Genomic DNA, 20,413 nt, shown 5'->3' with positions numbered 1-20,413 from the left:
AAATTGGATGGTGGGAAACAAAGACTGACTGTCATATCTTAACACATCAGATTGATATTTACACTTTCTTGTATGAATCCTCCTTTAAATAGATTCCTTAGTACATTCTGCTTTTGGTTACATCACCTTCTTTTTTTTCTTTTAACCAAATTCAGAGCAAAAAAAATTATGGAAGTGGCTGGTTGTAGATTTTACCCATCAGAATTGTAACGCACACGCTTTCAATAAAGTTGACAAAGTGTGTGACTTTGAGTGAGTGATTGGACAGTGTATACGTAGTTCCAGATGTCCTGCAGGGTCAGCGATGTCCTGCGTAGCGGGTCTGCAGATGTCAAAACTAAAAGGCCGTCATTCCACTCCAATGGTCTCTCCCTTCATGTTCAGCGTTGTATGGTTAAGGTAAACATATGGTACCAGACTAAGCTTAGACAATACAATGCATCTTTGGCTTGTAACTTCTTGCAAAAAAATCGGTTATGGTTGCAAGCTCCACTTATTGGCTTTTTCTGAAGGTTTCAATCACAACCCACACCAGGATATTATGTTTGTTTAGTTGTCATGGACCTGCAGATACAGATCACCTTCAGGACTTTGAACCTCATTCTTAATTTAGGAAACAGCTGTTTTATCTTGGTATGACTGAAAGGCCAGGAGCGGAGAGAATTTGCGAGGGAGGTAATATGTACAATAAGAGAGCATTCATCTTCATCAGACAGTAATTGCCATCAGCAAGAGGTTTATAGAGATGTTAATATGTGATGAGAGAAAATACGGCACTAGTTGTTCTGGCAGTATTTCATGCCTCTGTCACCAGCTATTTTCTATCAATTAATGCAAGAATTGATTGCCTGTTATTCTTCCATATTGCTCTGCTCCGGTTTTTCAACGGATTTATCACTTTGATATGTAGATTACAGGCACCGTATTATTATTTCCCTCTCATATTTCTGCACCATTAGTCTGTAAATTGGATTTGAGGTTTTCTGTGCCACTTAATTTTTAGTGAGATGAGAAGATTTTGATAATTAATAGAAAAAGTATTATCCATACAAGCCTGTCTGAAGCAGGGGATCCATTATCAAAAATGTAATAATATTCCTTTTCCCCATAGCTAGGAAGCAGTGGAAACATTTTCCAAAACAAAATATCAGTGCTCCCAAAGTTATTGCTTTATTCATCGCTCTCTCCTCGCAATTACAACCGTAACTCCAAAAACTAATATATATTTTTATGATTCTGCACACTTAATGGGGCTAACAAGGAGCCCATGAGAGCAGCTGGTAAGACTGATAGCTTGACAATCTGTACAAAGCTGTGGCATGTGGATCTAAAGCTGCCCTGCTGCAATCTTTTCAGCTGCAGCCGATTCCTGCTCCACAGATAAAGTCCTGCGATAAAAGGCCTTCTCACAGGGGCCAACATTTCACGCTGCGTTTTCTTCCAAAAGTACACTACACTCCTCAAAAAGAAAGCGGTGGTGAAATTACCCGTGGCTGAGCGACAGTAAAATGACCTGAGTCACCTTGATGCCACACTATCTCACAAACATCACAATTAAATGGCAAAGAATCACTGTCAAACTGCCAACAATGAACACACACAGCATCAAACCCGTAGTGTGAGACATAATACGTTCTTATGTTTATTGATTCTCTGCAGTGGTAACGTTACTGATGTCCAGGGAGTGTTGTTCCGCCAAAAAATTAAGCCATATGCTTATATTCTCTGGGTATTGCTTTGCTTGGTATTAAATACATCTGATTTTTAATTTCTTTGTTTTACAGCAGAGGAGAAGAATGTAACGCGTGTTGTGTTATCTTCTGTGGAGCAGCTGGGAATCAACACTTGTCTCAGGTATGCATAGCTATAGGTGTTTTTTCTATCTCAGGCTCAATATTAAAACTAACTCTAAAACAGTTTACTTCAATCATTAATTTAAAAGTGTCATTTCAGTCGGACAGCAGAGCTCACAGTGAGAGCCTGCTCCCCAATGCGGCACATAAAGATAAAGTGCATCTGGCCTCAGGTTCTGGTTTCAATCCCTCAGTCACAGAGGAAAGGGGTTGCTTCTTTTTTAGGAATGAAAAGGTCAATGTTGAAGGAAAAAAAAATATTATCTAGATAGACTGGATTGAAATGGAGTGCAACAAGAAGGGACGTTAGCGGTTTTCCAGGTTCAGTAGCCCCCTACAGGCTGTGTAAAGGCCACAAGGGGCTACTGGGTGCAGCTGTGTACAGAGAAATAATAAGATTCACCTCAACCATTTCCAGCAGAGCATTAGACCCCAACACCTGTGGAAGGTGTGGAAGGGTTCTCCTGCTGTTCTGTTTTCACCTAAATGTTTCAGCCCGTGTCCACTATCTAGTCTGCTCTTTATTTTCTCATTACTTGACCCTCTGGCTGAGTTACTGCTCGCACACTGCTCTTTTTTGTCCTACAACAAACACTGAACATTGAAACATTACAAAACATTTTTTTTGTAAAATCCCCAAGAGGGAGCTTTCTAGATACGTTTTAGAAGATGTCTTATGTTTACATTCGCTAAACTGACAGAACAAAATTCAAAACAGACCACTTTTAGTTTGTGGAAGACCATTTTGATGATTACTTCTGTGTCTTTGCCGGAAGTCTAAGTGTTTTGTTGTCTCTTTAATATTAAATCCCATTGTGTTATTGTGGGGGATTCATAGAAAATACAGGACACAGTGATTTTGTTTGTAATGAGCAATTGAGAGGCTGTGTAGTTCATTTGTACCTTATAGAACTCGTGGTTTAGTCCCTTCAAAAGGTGCAGAGATGACATTTGACTGGTAAAAAAAACAATCACAGAATCTGTGGCACGGAAACATACAACATACACACATAAGAGTCCCCCTCTTTTCTTTTATCTACAGGTATGGCAGCGATCTCAAGCTACTGGCAGACGATGCTGTGAATGCCTCCACTCTGCTAATGAAGCATATTAAGATCTTCTTGTCCACGCAGAAAGTCAAAACCGCTTCAGAACTAAGTATCCTTTATAGACTCTTGACACGGGTGAGGTATTCCCCCATTCTTTAATTTTGTACATTTTCGAATGCGGATTATATTACTCCTTGTATCCTAAATAGCCATTGATAGACCTCCTCTCTCCTCCAGAATGTTTCTTTTTGTGTGTGGGAAATCGAACATGAAAACACTCAGTAGAGATAAAGACTCCACAAATATAAAACAGATTAACAGAGGTCTGCATCTTTGGCTCCTTTTATCTAAAATCATCAATCGGGTGCTTGGTGTTATTGATGTTGCCTGGTTCATTGTTCTTGCTTCTTGCGGTTGATTGGGAGGAAGTCTTATAACCACTTGGAGAGTGAGTTTCACAAGCTCTGTTTCATGGGGGAGATTGTGTGAGCAAATTGTGGTGTAGATATTTCTAGATGAGGTCGCATTCGAGTGGAGAAGACATCTTCTGTGTATCTGTTTGCCCTTTGTGGAAACGGTTGGGAGTTGCGTGCTATGTGGGTTTTTTGTTGGTGTTGTTGATGATGTGCTGGAGAACCAGTCCTTCGGAGTAGAGCGCAGTCGTCTTAGTTGTTGTCTGTTTTGAACCCTCTCCGGTGACAGTGATATGTTGAATTCATCAGTGAGGACAGCGTAAGGTGGTTTGCACATGTTCTCGATACACAACCATGGATGTAATGAGACCCTGCGGCTTTACTTTGAGTCACTCTTTACTCCTATTCTCTCTCATCAGGATTTTCCCTTACAACTGCTGTGAATACAGAGAATGGCTGGTCCTCTGGAGGTTGGGCAGACTCTACTACCGACTCTTTGTTGAGATCAAAGAGCATAAAAGGGATTGAGCTCATCTGTCAGGGTTGGGGGTGGAAGGCAGGACTCAAACGCAGACTTTTCCAAAACAAAAGACTTTAATAATCAAAAGGTCCAAAATCCAAAAGGCCAAGGGGCAAAAACACACAAGCAAGAACCTACGGAGGCGAAAGACAAGAACAGGACATGCGTGGCAAAAGACAATGACGCGACAAGTGACACAGGAGACACACGGCTTAAATACACAAGGGAGGTGCAGGTGATTGGACACAGGTGGAAACTATTAGACAATCACAGGGGACCACGGGACAAGGCAGGAAGTGAAGTTACCCGGGGACACAAGTGGCATAAAACTACAAAATATAACATGAAGTGAACCACACCGTGACAGTACCCCCCCCCCTTAAGGGCCGACTTCCAGGCGGCTCACACTAGAGCGAAACAAGGGGTGGGGGGGAGGGAAACCAGAGACAATGGTCGGGCCACCCAGGAAACTCTGGCGGGCGGCCCGGCGGGCGGCCAGGCGACCGGGGAGCCTCTGGGGGTCGGCCTGGCGGATAGGCACACTGCCGGGGAGCCTCCGGTGGTCGGCCCGGCGGACGGTCATTTGGCCGGCTCCGGAACGTCTCTGGCATGGCAGGCTCGGGGACACGGGAACCCTCCGGGGGGGTCGGCGGCGGCTCGAGTTCGGGGACACTGAACACGTCAGCAGCAGTCGGCGGCGGCTCCAGCTCGGGGACACGGAACACGTCCGCAGCAGTCGGCGGCGGCTCCAGCTCGGGGACACGGAACACGTCCGCAGTAGTCGGCGGCGGCTCCAGCTCGGGGACACGGAACACGTCCGCAGTCGTCGTCGGCGGCTCCAGCTCGGGGACACGGAACACGTCCGCAGTCGTCGTCGGCTCGGGGACACGGAACACGTCCGCAGTCGTCGTCGGCTCGGGGACACGGAACACCTCCGCAGTCGTCGTCGGCTCAGCCCCCCCCATAACCCACCCCATAGCCCCCCCCTTAAGGGCCGGATCCCAGACGGCCCTCAAATTACCAACGGGAGGGCGGGAGGGAGGGAATCTGAGTCTCGGAGCGGGGACTGGGGGCGTCGGGGCCATGAGTCTCGGAGCGGGGACTGGGGGCGTCGGGGCCATGAGTCTCGGAGCGGGGACTGGGGGCGTCGGGGCCATGAGTCTCGGAGCGGGGACTGGGGGCGTCGGGGCCATGAGTCTCGGAGCGGGGACTGGGGGCGTCGGGGCCATGAGTCTCGGAGCGGGGACTGGGGGCGTCGGGGCCATGAGTCTCGGAGCGGGGACTGGGGGCGTCGGGGCCATGAGTCTCGGAGCGGGGACTGGGGGCGTCGGGGCCATGAGTCTCGGAGCGGGGACTGGGGGCGTCGGGGCCATGAGTCTCGGAGCGGGGACTGGGGGCGTCGGGGCCATGAGTCTCGGAGCGGGGACTGGGGGCGTCGGGGCCATGAGTCTCGGAGCGGGGACTGGGGGCGTCGGGGCCATGAGTCTCGGAGCGGGGACTGGGGGCGTCGGGGCCATGAGTCTCGGAGCGGGGACTGGGGGCGTCGGGGCCATGAGTCTCGGAGCGGGGACTGGGGGCGTCGGGGCCATGAGTCTCGGAGCGGGGACTGGGGGCGTCGGGGCCATGAGTCTCGGAGCGGGGACTGGGGGCGTCGGGGCCATGAGTCTCGGAGCGGGGACTGCGGGCGTCGGGGCCATGATTCTCGGAGCGGGGACTGGGGGCCATGATTCTCGGAGCGGGGACTGGGGGCCATGATTCTCGGAGCGGGGACTGGGGGCCATGATTCTCGGAGCGGGGACTGGGGGCCATGATTCTCGGAGCGGGGACTGGGGGCCATGATTCTCGGAGCGGGGACTGGGGGCCATGATTCTCGGAGCGGGGACTGGGGGCCATGATTCTCGGAGCGGGGACTGGGGGCCATGATTCTCGGAGCGGGGACTGGGGGCCATGATTCTCGGAGCGGGGACTGGGGGCCATGATTCTCGGAGCGGGGACTGGGGGCCATGATTCTCGGAGCGGGGACTGGGGGCCATGATTCTCGGAGCGGGGACTGGGGGCGTCGGGGCCATGATTCTCGGAGCGGGGACTGGGGGCGTCGGGGCCATGATTCTCGGAGCGGGGACTGGGGGCGTCGGGGCCATGATTCTCGGAGCGGGGACTGGGGGCGTCGGGGCCATGATTCTCGGAGCGGGGACTGGCCGAGTCGGGGTTGGAGCCGAGAGTCTCGGAGCGGGGACTGGCCGAGTCGGGGTTGGAGCCGAGAGTCTCGGAGCGGGGACTGGCCGAGTCGGGGTCGGAGCCAAGAGTCTCGGAGCTGGGACTGGCCGAGTCGGGGTCCGAGGACAGAGTCGGGGAACGGGAGAGCGCCGCGGCGGCCCAGCGGGAACGGGAGAGCGCCGCGGCGGCCCAGCGGGAACGGGAGAGCGCCGCGGCGGCCCAGCGGGAACGGGAGAGCGCCGCGGCGGCCCAGCGGGAACGGGAGAGCGCTTCTTCCGCTTGCTCCTCCTTGGGTTAAGGAGGTCCCGGAGCTCGAGGCAGGCGAGCTGATAGCTCCTGGGACCAAAAACAAAATTCGTTTTCCGCTGCCAGAAGGGACTTCTTACGTCCAAGTAGTCCGGGCCGTAGTCTGGCAGCGGGTCTGCTGAGTCCCTTGGTCGCGTCATTCTGTCAGGGTTGGGGGTGGAAGGCAGGACTCAAACGCAGACTTTTCCAAAACAAAAGACTTTAATAATCAAAAGGTCCAAAATCCAAAAGGCCAAGGGGCAAAAACACACAAGCAAGAACCTACGGAGGCGAAAGACAAGAACAGGACATGCGTGGCAAAAGACAATGACGCGACAAGTGACACAGGAGACACACGGCTTAAATACACAAGGGAGGTGCAGGTGATTGGACACAGGTGGAAACTATTAGACAATCACAGGGGACAACGGGACAAGGCAGGAAGTGAAGTTACCCGGGGACACAAGTGGCAGAAAACTACAAAATATAACATGAAGTGAACCACACCGTGACATCATCTGGTAAACTGTTCGAACACATGACGGGGCGCTCCTTCTTTGGTTGCTTGAGGCATTCTAGATAGGCTGCCACATATATTTAGGGTTGTTGTTGTTCAGGTGTGTTTCCCTGTCACCTGTTCGAAAGCAGTTCTTTTGGCTTTAGACAAAACTCAACTCGCCATTCGTCAAAGGAAAGATATTATGTGGACCAGGCTGGATAGCTTACAATAATTTAAATTGTACTGAAAACTGTTTTAAATAATTTTAGTTGCAGAACTGTCATTTAATGTAAGGTTTTTCAGAGAGAAGCATTAAGTCATTAGTTTGATGGGAGATTTTTATTTTTTTATTTCATAATTCTTTCATTCAAAATTATTGCTTGAAGAAGGGTACTACAAACCGACCAACTAACTCAGTCTTTTAAACTACATCCAGTAAATGTTTTAATATTCCTGTTTGCACAGTTACAGATTTACATTATTAAATTACATAACCGGTCATTTAGCTGACGCTTTTTATCCAAAGCAACATTGCATTTTTAACCCATGGCTTTTTACATTTTTGCCTGGGGAGCAATTAGGAGTTAGCTGTCTTGCTCAGGGACAGTTCAACATGGTACCTGGAGCAGCCAGGGCTTTAACTGCCGACCTTGCATTTCCCGGCACACCCGCTCTAACCCTGCGCCACGTCGACCACACCTTATTCTAAGGCAGAAACTCATAAGAAAACTGGATGTGTTGTTAGCCTGGGGATGTTTTCTAGAGTAAAACCCGACTAATAGCTCCATAGTTCTCCTGCGATAGGACCTGCATATCAGGGCAGTCTTGCTAGCTGCAAGCTGCAGGATCTAATTTCATTCTTACGATGTCCAAATGAAACTGCATCACAGGTCGACTTAACCAATTGAGGGAGTTGGATAACTAAGAGTCTGATTTTGTTGTGATCATGGTGTCAAATTGTGTTATTTAGTATTCTCGTCCTTTCCGGCGTAATGTGATGTTCACAACGCACGGTGGCAACCTGTGAGATTATAAATTATTCATATTGGCTGAATCTCACACAGAATTCACACTTGACTTCTCATCCAAAAGAATACACACACACACACGCACACGGACGGATGATGTGATGCCTAAACCAGATCTCTACAAGTCCTGTAAAATATATACATAATCAATAAAGTTAAGCTTTGATAATATTTGTGTAACTAATTAAGCGGTTTTCCGTCAAGAAAATCCGTCAAGTGAAATTAATCAGTTTGTTTTCTTTCTGACACTTTGATGCACAGCCAGCTAGATTAATTAGTATTTAAATGCAGAGGTTGTTACTTCATTCAGATTTATTTTTGCATGCAAAGTGATACTTTCCATTCATAATAGCTGTAGGCAATTTAAGTGTGTCTGCATGGGTCTATCCCATATTTATATTTATTTATGTACTGCTTTAATGTTACAAAACTAATCTAATCTAAAGAGCTATGTAAGTTTAGTATTAGCCTGAATATATTTTCCAGCAGTCCTTTGGCTCTTTAACCTTGTCCTCCAGTCTCTCAGCAGGGCGGCTATCCAGGCCATGACTGGCTGGCCTCCACAGTGTTCCTAATCATGGCTGGAGACATGAACCGGTCTCTAGGTCTGCTACTCAACCTGTCCTCTCTGCTCACCTCTGCATTCATCTGGCCAGCGAGGATAGATGCCTCTGTGAGTAGAACAATGTCCAAACAGGACTACAGTACAGCGGATCAGCTACTTTTTGAATATGCAGCGACTGCCATCGGGGTGTGAGCGGGTGGGAATGGTTAACTATCCCTGAAGGACGGTGGTCTGCCATTGATGAGTGTCCTTGGGTGGATAACATGAGTGATCGGAAGACCAAATGTCGCGGTACATTTACCAACTGTTAATGACTTCTAAAAATGTCTCTTCTTGCAGATTTTTTAATCTGCGTGCAAGTTGCATTAAAAGAGGTTCATGTGACTTTGATTAACATGTCAGTTCTCTAACTTACCTCCAACTCCTGACAAATTCAACATCTCATTTAATCCCACCGCTTTTTATACAAAGCACGTCAACAATCACAGCGTGGTAGACATAATTAAATAAGGATGATAAATCATAAGGACATTTATCGCAATAACTGTCATTTTTCACTTTTCAACATAGTGGAGTGAATATCTTTTATTCATCTGATAAGGACAGTTGTTCTAGAACAAAGACAATGAATTACAGTCTAAAACAAGGTCTTGCTTTGGCCTTTATACCAACCAAAGCTTTTGTCATCCAAACCAACTGTATCATCTTGTCTTCACCCATCAAAGGCCCAACAGCTCAGTTGCACTAGTCCGTTACGTGCCCTTCTGCGCTTATGATGCAGACGCAGCCCTTTGATTTCTGTAAATAGCAGTTATTCTCCAAGTACTCAAATGTGATGAATGTGCAATAACCTAGTGTTTTTAGACAAATGTTATTATGAGAAAGTACTGATGTATAGGGTATGATCGTCAACCTCCCTCCACAAACCTTTACAAACTATTGTCAGTATCATCATGCAGGCAAACAAATCAGAAGAACTTGCCCCTCGACTCTTGTGTTTTCCTCCTGTTATCTCTGAGCACCGCCCTGCTGATTGGCCGGCGTAGGTATCCCCCAATCACTGGGATGGCAGATTGCCTGACAGGAGAGAAAAAGAGTAACACAAGGGGCCGTAAGGGGGAAGGTATCTTGCCCCAGCCTGACACGTAACAGAGGGCATGAACACAAACACTCACACACCAACCTATCTGGACACAAAGCAGCAGGCTCTTTGGTTTGCTCAAATAAAAGCTAATACAAGTGTTCTTGACTGCGTTCCGAGTTGAAAAAGCTTGTGGTTGTCATGACAGGTCCATTTTCCTGTGGAAGATTCAGGAATCCCTCCTCTTTACTGGTGTACAGCTCACTACGTGGAGATGCTGCTGAAAGCTGAAGTTCCTCTGGTACACTCCGTCTTCAGGATGTCTGGTTTCACCGCGTCACAGGTATGATCAGTAGAGAAGTAGGCAAACACTAACAAACGACTGGTGCAAAATGATCTCTTGGACTAAGATTTAGAATAAAACAGACAGTTTTAAACGTTTTGAAAGAAAAACGTTTAAAACTGTAAAAGACGTTTGCCTCAATTTCACACAAATGTTTAATAGTATATAATGACTTGAATGAAATGAGGTGATGACATTTAGGAACGACGTGTAAACTGGACTGGTACATGGAAGAGTGATTTTGCAACTCTGTAAAAGACCGAAAACAGCTTTAAAGCCTTCACCACCACGCTTTGCATACCCTTTTTTAATCCACTAAACTAGATCAAAAAAAGCGACTTTGACATTGAATCTTTTTTGCTCTTCTTTTTAAACGGCATTTGAAAAGTGAGTTCTTTGTTCTTCTGCCCTTATTTCTCTCTCGCAAACAAGACGGAAGAAAGGTTCTTTCACCTTGAATCCTCCGTTTGATCCAGGTTTTAGTTTGTCGCTGTTTGACAGTTGAGGTTCACATGACGCACGTCAGCAGGGGCACTTATAACACTCGCCGCATTTGCATCAAAGAACCAAACTCGCCGTCTCCAGGGTGGAGTAAAACATTCCGCTCATCTCTTTGCTCTAGTGGCTGATAATGTTGGTGATAATGACCATTCCAAAAAGTTTGAGATTTACAGCCGTACAAAACGGCAGCAGCAAATTAAGCTTTCTACACCTTTCTACAGGATGTCTGTGGACGTAGGCCTCAGTCGGAAACCATCTACAGAAAATATAAGTATTTGAAACATTCTGCCTTGAGAATGTGTGTGTGTTTGTTTGAGTGAAAGGAAGAGGCGTTTCAACAGTAGTTGGCTTTAGTCTGAGCAGTCACCTGTGGTAAAGGCAGGATGAAGGTAAAGGATAAAGACACTGAGGGGAAAGAAAAGAATAGTGTTGTTCATGTGTCCTTAATAAGAGACAATGCCTGCCTGCCCCTTACTGATCATTGATATATTCTGGAAGAAAACATCTGCAGAATATTTTAGTTGTTAATCCTTTAGTCTATAAAATTACATTAAAACAAAGTCCCTGACCCTTCCTCAATGCTTAGGATGGTGTTTTAAAATTCTGTCTGAATATTATTAAATATTTTACTGTTAATATGAAAATACACTGTAGTGCAGCTGTAAGCATGTCACAGTGTCAAACAACACAAAGAGGGTTTGGTAGCGATATCAGGCAATGAACACAAAATGAAAGATGAAATTATTCCTGAGTATATGTTGCAATAAGTTAAATGTATTCATAAACACCTATACTGGCAAGTATCTGTGCAAAACAATATTTAGAATCATCACTCGTCCCTGCTGCAGCACATTCAGTTAGTGTTTCACACGCAGATATGTCAAGGTAAGACGGCTGGGGTGACCTGACCGGCTCAGATTCATAACAGCATCTAAAAGCCTCTTTATGACAGAAGGAGACTGAAAACCAAAGTAAAGAATACCGTCAAAAGGAGCTGTGCTTGGAAGAACCGTAGAGGGCTTTACAGTCACGGAAAGTTCTGTATCTGTTCTACTTGTTTTCCTGCCTGAGGGTTTAAGAACAAAGCGCGGCATGGGTCCAGTTTCCTGTTTTCATTACAACCCACAAATTAGTTTGTCAGTATTTTCATTACACTGTAGCTGAGGAGACAAGGGTTGGAAATAATTGAATATGTTTAGTGGAGCTAGTTTTGTATGCTGAGCAGACTTGTGTCGAAAATGATTGTTGTCTATCTGGATATATGGGTGTGAAACGCTGTCTGACTGTAGTCAAATCTCATTCATGAACAGCAGTGTTGAGCCAAATGAAGAGAGGACGATAATGCTCCCCGTAGGGCTGTGCACATACATGTGCTGTACACGTATTCCTTTCAGGCTTCTTTCTAGAGGCATTGTAATGTCGGTCCACCACTTGAAAATTAAATATTTCATTGTTTGCAGTGCATATATAATATATATATATATAATATAACGACCACTTTGTGATCCCATTTATTCTTCCTGTAGACCTTGTGGTTCTCACTATAACATCAACTACTTTTCGATGGATTGCCATGAAATATGTTGCAGAAATCCGTGTTTGTTCATCCAATAGTTTGGTTTAAGACCGAAACGTTACTAGCCGTTTTCATCCATTGTCAAACCGCTTATCCTGCACACAGGGTCGCGGGGGGGCTGGAGTCCATCCCAGCCAACTTCGGGCGATAGACAGGGTACATCCTGGATTGGTCGCCAGCCAATCGCAGGGCCAACACAGAGACATACAACCATTCACACTCACATTCACGGGCAATTTAAAGTCCCCAATTAACCTGATCCCCAGAGCATGTCTTTGGACTGTGGGAGGAAGCCAGAGAACCCACGCAGACACGGGGAGAACATGCAGACTCCACACAGAAAGGCCACTGGGCGGAATCGAACCCAGGACCTTCTTGCTGTGAGGCAACAGTGCTAACCACCACGCCACCGTGCCGCCCTAGCCGTTTTCAGATTTTTTTTAATTTAACGGTAAAACGCCAAGGGAATTTAAAAATGAGAGATATCCTAAAGATGATGAGTATCGACGTTTTTACTTTACATTGATGACATTGTATGATTGCATTGATATATATATATATATAATATACGGATCAATGGATTCTTACTTCCTAATGCCTCCCACCCTAAAGTCTCCCCCTTTACTTGCTAGCTGTGAACGTTTACGTTCATGATGATGCTATCAGATGTTTTCTTACACATATGTGTGTTTCTCCCTCCGACAGTCTCCCATGGACTTGCAGCAGTAGTTGGACAGCGCACTTTTGTGTATTGCAATAATCACACTGATGAACAAACACGAGTAACAGGAAAGACTAAAAGACTTTCAGAGTTGTTGATGCACAGTACAATCCCTATGTATTATGTGAAGTCTATCTCCCATTCTTTGTTACTAGATTATTCTGAATCATTTATTTAGGAGAAACTATATCTGGTTTAAAATGCAGCAGCAATACTTGTCATTTTTGTTTTTGCTGGTTTTAAATCTGAAAGCTACTGTACTTGTGAAAAACAAAAGCAGTTTTAACATTTAAAAAGCGTGCTTATTGCTAATAAAATCCACCTCAATCATTCATTCTGGTGTTCTGGTAATTTCCTCCGACTTCCAATGTTGGGATCGAGCAGGAGCATGTTTGGTTATCAGCAACAAAGATTTTTACATTCTAAATATTTTATTTATTTTATTTATCTGAAGACAAATGGTCCAACGTATTACTATTCTGTTGATGGTTCATTTTTTCAACATAATAATCCTGGAAATTATTACTTTTCTTCTGACAGATGTGCCTCCACTGGTTGACTCAGTGTTTTTGGAACTACCTGGACTGGACAGAGATCTGCCACTACATTTCCACCTGTGTGGTGATGGGTCCTGACTACCAGGTGTATATGTGTGTGTCCATATTTAAACATCTGCAGCCAGACATCCTTCAGCTTACACAGTCACAGGAGCTGCAGGTCTTCCTCAAGGTGAGATGAAGCATCAGTACTACACTATATTCTATACACGGACCATCAAACTCCTCTTAAGTTGGCATTGTTCAGTAGTGTTAATAAATCAACAAAGCCATACGATGCTTTACCAAGGCTATCTTTGGGAGAAGCAGTCCCTTACTGCTGTTTAAAAATGGATGACTGGATTAAATATATGAAGTGTCTGTATTTAATGAGAAATCTTGTGAATTGGCTTTGGTAGGACTTTACTGAATAGTTCCCTCCCCTAATTTTAAGAATTAGTTCACGAAAAGGTGAAAAGAAGCCAATTCTGAAAGTTAACAGGTTCTGGGAATTGGATGAACGCTGAATTGAAGAGTTTCCCCAAAGGTTTGATAAAAGGTCTTAAGTTACGGCCCGAGATGTCTACCTTCTATCAACATCCAAGGCAACATTAAATACCAGCATTGTAAATTAGGCCTGGCTTAACATGAAGGACTCATCATCATTACTCATTAAGCGCTTCAGTCAGTCTCTGCCTCATCGCTCTGGTGTTAACATCGTCGTGAGCCACTGCTGACAGTTTTTGAATAAAAGATCAGTTATGTAGGCTTTATCTGAGGAAGTTATCCTAATGATCTGTAGCATCAGATACTGCTGCAAGATACAGCATTGAGACGTGTGTGCACGTGTGTTTAAGAGAGAAAAACACTTCCGCAATCCTCATCCTAAGCCAAACTGTTGAAAGTTTTAGACATACGGGTTTGCGTCCAATGGCGTTGTCTCTCTGTGGGAACAATGAAGGAATTATTTCACTCCAAAAGATGTGGTATTGAATGCTATTTTAAATATTCACACACACACACACACAGATTGGCCCCGGTCTTTATTTAACCCGTCTCTATGGGGGTTATATCTATATTTCATCTAAATTAAAATTTGAAAAGCCACATGACTTGTTTAATGTAATGTTCTTGTATTTATGTTGGTCATCCATTTCTGATTCATAGAAATCAGAAACACACCTTTTAAAGAACATCCGTAAAGAAATAAACTACTTTGCAACTTACCATTCCATGCCTAAGGCTAAACACTACCACGAGGATCACACTCGTTAGAGGCAAGACACTGTCTGTCTCTTTGAGTCTCTGTATGCAAATGAAGGGGTTGCCATTTAACATTATTGAGTTGCAGCGTAATCTCTGTAGCCCCATTTCCACAGGACTGTACAGCACAGTCTGACTTGGGGACCTTCCGTAATTTGTAACCATTGCGTAAGTCATCTGTGATGTTATCCCCTGCACATCTGTTCATGTGTTAATAGATCTGTGTGAATCAGGATCTCTGGGATTCAGGGTCTTTTGTTTGTTTTCCCCGCACCTCGGGACGGATGTTATGCAGAGCCTCGAGAGCACATCCGGAGAATAATCACTGTAAATTGACGTCAAATACAGACTATTAACGTGCAATGCAAATACGCCGCACAAAAAACACGAGGGATCATTTCTAAATCGCATGAGGTCTCACTAGTGCGAGTAGGACTTTTGGCATTGATTGGGTACCAATACTACATACTACTAGCTAGTATGTGGTTTTTACGAACCAATAAGACACTTAAAAACTTAATGTATTCCTATTACTTCCGACTTTTATGCAAATACGAACTCATTGAATATTAATAGGAGTCATTTGTCATGGGAGGATAGGTCTAAAATAATCTTGATAATGAATGCATTAATTAGTGTACCTAATGATCTTATAAGTGCAAATGGTTAATATATCTTGAATATTATGAGGTACATTAAGCAGCTTGTGACAGCTATTGAGAATGAAAATATTGAACTAAACATCAGTATTATTGTGATAAAGGAATCAGTCAGGCCCTAAGTGATCTCCGCTGGTAATCTGTACTCTTCCCTCACGGGTTTAACTTTTTCTGCAGCTGGTGCAATAACCTCTAGTGAATCAAGTGAACTTATGTGTGCATGTTTTTTCAGGAGTAATCTCACTATGTCTAATTAATCTTGGTTTAAAGGATCTAACATGTGGGGGACTTTTTAGACTTGCATAGAACTTAGTACAGGGCCATTACATCTTGATAAGAATAATAATAGTGGTACATTAACCATCCGGATGGACAGGTTTTTCGCACAAACAAAATATGGAATTAATAGACCTAACTAGTTGTGTAGCTGGTACTGCTGACAATAAGCCTACACTTTGTTAACATCAATATATCTAATAAGCCTAAAATGGGACCTCAAACTCATAATACCATACTATTAAAACAAGATTTGTCTCTTATAAAGTGTACTATATGTAGTAGTACACTGCTGCCTTGAATAATCACAGTAGCAGTAGAGAGTCCTCCATCAGACCGAAAACCAATTATTTGACATTTACTCCCCTCTAAACAATCGCCGCTCTGCGGCCACTTTATCTGCCCCGATTAAATATTAAAACCCATTGTTTTGTTTGCTCCATTTTTTAATTTTGCTTTTCACTCCTTTTTCTTTGTGGATGATATTATCTCATAAAGGACAGAGCAAAGCTGAATCTGAGTCGTTGGTATTTGAGACAATTTCAAGGATAGTAGTTAAGGTAAAAAAATCTTAATGGTTCCCAACATTTTCGGCTTTTGTCTTAAAATGCAGCAATATTTACATGTAAAATGTTAGTTCAAGTTAGATATGGTGTTGTGACATACAGTGCATCCGGAAAGTATTCACAGCGCTTCACTTTTTCCACATTTTGTAATGTTACAGCCTTATTCCAAAATGGATTAAATGTATTATTTTCCTCAACATTCTACACACAACAACCCATAATGACAAAGTGAAAACTGTTTTTTGCAAATTTTTGCAAATCTGTTAAAATAAAGAACGAAAACATAACATGTACATAAGTATTCACAGCCTTTACTCAATACTTTGTTGAAGCACCTTTGGCAGCAATTACAGCCTCAAGTCTTCTTGGGTATGATTCCACAAGCGTGGCACACCTATTTCTGGGCAGTTTCTCCCATTCTTCTTTGCAGAACCTCTCAAGTTCCATCAGGTTGGATGGGCAGCGTCGGTGCACAGCTATTTTCAGATCTCTCCAGAGATGTTCAATCGGGTTCAAGTCAGGGCTCTGGCTGGGCCACTCAAGGACATTCCCAGAGTTGTCCCGAAGCCACTCCTTTGTTATCTTGGCTGTGTGCTTCGGGTCGTTGTTCTGTTGGAAGATGAACCGTCGGCCCAGTCTGAGGTCCAGAGCGCTTTGGAGCATGTTTTCATCGAGGATGTCTCTGTACGTTGCTGCATTCATCTTTCCCTCAATCCTGACTAGTCTCCCAGTTCCTCCCGCTGAAAAACATCCCCACAGCATGATGCAGCCACCACCATGCTTCACTGTAGGGATGGTATTGGCCAGGTGATGAGCAGTGCCTGGTTTCCACCAGACATGACGCTTGGCATTCAGGCCAAAGAGTTCAATCTTTGTTTCATCAGAATTTTGTTTCTTATGGTCTGAGTCTCCCAAACCGGCCTGATTTGTGGAGTGCTGCAGAGATGGTTGTCCTTCTGGAAGGTTCTCCTCTCTTCATATAACAACGCTGGAGCTCTGTCAGAGTGACCATCGGGTTCCAGGTCACCTCCCCGACTAAGGCCCTTCTCCCTTGATCGCTCAGTCTGGCTGGGCGGCCAACTCTAGGAAGAGTTCTGGTGGTTCCAAACTTCTTCTATTTCCGGATGATGGAGGCCACTGTGCTCATTGGGACTTTCAATGCTGCAGAAATCTTTCTGTACCCTTCGCCAGATCTGTGCCTCGATACAATTCTTCCCCGGAGGTCTACAGATAATTCCTTGGACTTCATGGCTTGGTTTATGCTCTGATATGCACTGTCAACTGTGATACCTTATATAGACAGGTGTGTGCCTTCCTCAATCATGTCCCATGGCAAAAACAGTTCTCACTTTCTCATTATGGGTTGTTGTGTGTAGAATGTTGAGGAAAAAAATGAATTTAATCCATTTTGGAATAAGGCTGTAACATAAAAAATGTGGAAAAAGTGAAGCGCTGTGAATACTTTCCGGATGCACTGTAGGTTGCTTAGTCCCTCCCATTGCACCTTCATTTGGAAAGAGAGATAGTCACGGGCCTGAGACAAATCATTTTCTTTAACCCGTTTGAATTATAGAATGAATTACACACGTTTGTCGAAATTACATTTAGGTAACAGCTGGGTGTGTAGTCTTTCCAACAGTCTACAACAAAAATGATCTTTTATATTGACAAACGCATGTCATTTATGGCAAGATTCAAACAGGATCCAAAACCTTGTGTATACCGTATATACCATAGGGATTTCTTCCCAAAATAGATTATAGTCCAGCGGCCAATCTAACCTTGCAGAACTCAGGGATTATAGAAAAGTGTAAAAGGTAGGTTTTAATCCTTTCCGATCCTGTTATTAATCTCGTGACCTTTCAAAGATTATTTTAGAGAGCCCTTCAGGGTGTCCCAACGTCAAGGTCGGGAAACAGTTGCTTTAGCTATCACAAGAAGTTATACGTGTGGAAACCTTTAATTGCACTCCTACTTCTGACTGTGTTAAGTAATTTTCTGTTTTTTTTCCACTAAAAAAATTTGATAATCCAAAAACAAATACTACATAATAGTTTTTATTTCAAAGGATTTTCAGCTGGATACTGACTGGGTGCTGCTAATTGATGACGCCATTTACACCAAAATGCACAGCGATCCCAGTTGTTTGCTTTCCTCGTATCAAATGTCCCATTAACCAGCTCAAATTAACGACAAGCTATCTCGGTTCCTGAAAGGCTGAACCGCGCTCAAACCGCCTCGTTAGTTTGAACCAGATGTCAGTCCTCAGGATAATCGCGCGTTCTACGTCAGAAGGCGGAATAGTGGATCACCGAACAGTACAACGGCAAATAAACAATTTTTTCGCATATAAGGAGATAATGTTTATTTTAATCCTTTCTGTTCTATGAATTGAAAGTGTTGTACAACTTTTACGTTGTTCATTCTGTACGTCCATCCCGGGGAGGATCCTCCTCTGTCTCTCTAAATGTTTCTTCCCTTTATTCTCCCCATCAAATGCTTTTTAATTTTTTGAGTTTTTCCTGTGCCGATGTGAGGGTTTCAGGACAGGGGGTGTCGCGTGTGTACAGACTGTAAACCCCTTTGAGGAAAATTAGATTTTGTGCTATAGAACATAAAATTAATAGAATCAAATTATCCTGGAAAAAACAGACACCGCCTTTCTGCGATGCTACAAGCCCGACAAAGTATCGCAGACTAGTTAAATGCGTAAGTGTTGGGAAACTGTATAGGCTAATTTTAAGTGCCTTATCAGTCTAATCAATCAGATTATATTTCCTTAAAAATGCCTGCTGGCAGAAGGCTTCATGAAATGCATCATCCAATGAGATCTTGTTGACGAAAATAATTCTTTATAAAAATATTCCTAGGCCTTCATAATACACATTGATCATTACTTCATTTGAAAACAGCAACAAGTTATATCAAAATGAAAGCAACAAGGTATGATGCTTTTAATCTCTAGTACAGATCAAAACCCACAAAATGCTGGATCCTACATCTTACATAATGCCCGCTGTGACATATTTCTGTTTACGTCCTCTGCCTGGTAAATGCCTTGGTACAATGTTGAGAACTACAACCGCTCTTTCTTTTCACCGGCAGGAGGATCCAATCCGGGGCTTTGAAGTTGGCGAATACTTGTTGTTCATGAAGGAGCTGGAGCGCAGCTACAGACATATTGTTCTCACAGACATGAAAACCATCAGTAAATCTGTCCACTAAGAGAATGTTTACGAAGGATATTGTTTTTATTGGTCAACCGTAATGTACTATAAAAAAAAAAAAAATACAGCTCTGGATCAGATTCAGTAAGTACCTGTATGTATCTCATGACCATGCTTCAGTATGTGAGGACATTAATGGAAACAAATTGGGCCACAGTATTGTAATCAAATTTGTTTCATTCGAAATAATAAAATGAAATATGGAAATATAGATACGTGGGATGATATTCTGTTTTTTTATCATCAACAAATGAAAAGGTGAAAACCAAGACCAAGAAACAAAGAACTTCCTTCAATTTCCCTCTAGTCTAAATACCCAGCCGTGCACTACGGGAATGACGACACCTGTTTTTAGCAACACATTCGGTGCGTAGTGCTTAGAGGTAATTACTGAAACCTTGTAATGCTTACCTGTTTTTAAAGAAGTATGTCCTTGATGTGAACAAATGGGCTAGGGGCTGACTAATGAGGCCTTGGAAGTATTGAGAACAGAATGTTTAAAAAATACAGATTACCCCCGAAGAAATGTCCAACTATCATAATTCTCCTACATGCTTTACCTGTTAAAATGTGTTATAATTCTCCAAGGTGTTTTGTATGCGCATTACTCAATACAAAACAAAAACATACGCCACTGTCCAGACAAATGAACAAACCTTTGACGATCTGTTGCCATGGTTTGTTATCCCCTATAGGCCAGTACAGCCTGGTCCTCTCATTGCTATGAGACACATAATTGATGCCAGGACACGCAACAATTCAGCTCACAAGCCCTTGTGTTTGTATACTTATACAGGTTTTTGTATTAAAGATGCATGAGGAAGGTTTTATCATTGAGGTAAAACCTCATTAGTAACCACAGCCTTTTCTCTCCCTCCTCCTGCACCGCTGTCCTGTCGTCCCTCTTCAGACACACTGAGTTCTGAATGATAAATGAGATCATCACACCCATCCATCAGCCTCCCACAACAACAGAGTTTACCGGGGAAATGTGTTGGACACAACTGAGGTGGTGGCTCACAGTGAGAGGAATTGATCAAATTTGTATCATGTTAAAATAACAGCATTACACAGAGACAGCCTTAACTGCAATGTATCGAGTAGTTGGCAGTTGGCTCATCAGAGCTTTGTTGCTAGAAAACCCAAAATTAAAGGCGTGAGAGTGGCTTTGACATCAACTTAAAAAACAAACTTTGAGTCCACTTACACTCATGTCCTGCCACATTACATGAATT

General features: G+C 43.9%; 1 protein-coding gene across 6 annotated transcripts in view; it reads left to right on the top strand.

Annotated features, from left to right (window-relative positions):
- tbc1d32 (TBC1 domain family, member 32) overlaps positions 1-19,389 on the top strand; it is a 55,049-nt gene extending 35,660 nt beyond the window's left edge. For 2 of the 6 annotated variants that reach the window (XM_040160696.2, XM_078093019.1), the window contains exons 29-34: positions 1,785-1,854; positions 2,896-3,011; positions 8,383-8,537; positions 9,719-9,853; positions 13,192-13,380; positions 19,057-19,389. In XM_040160696.2, coding sequence (XP_040016630.2) covers positions 1,785-1,854; positions 2,896-3,011; positions 8,383-8,537; positions 9,719-9,853; positions 13,192-13,380; positions 19,057-19,176 — 785 coding nt within the window. In that variant the 3' untranslated portion in view covers positions 19,177-19,389. Of the gene's footprint in view, positions 1-1,784; positions 1,855-2,895; positions 3,038-3,734; positions 3,865-6,850; positions 6,993-8,382; positions 8,538-9,718; positions 9,854-13,191; positions 13,381-19,056 lie in introns of those variants that run through there. The other 4 variants (XM_078093020.1, XR_013453330.1, XM_078093022.1 and 1 more) reach the window with 4 other exon arrangements.
- The last annotated feature ends 1,024 nt before the right edge of the window (positions 19,390-20,413 follow it).

This window comes from Gasterosteus aculeatus, chromosome 18 (genome assembly GCF_964276395.1).
Source record: "Gasterosteus aculeatus chromosome 18, fGasAcu3.hap1.1, whole genome shotgun sequence".
NCBI classification, from domain to species: domain Eukaryota; kingdom Metazoa; phylum Chordata; class Actinopteri; order Perciformes; family Gasterosteidae; genus Gasterosteus; species Gasterosteus aculeatus.
Note: the sequence above shows the minus strand (reverse complement) of the source record. Positions and strands in the feature narration are given on the sequence as shown.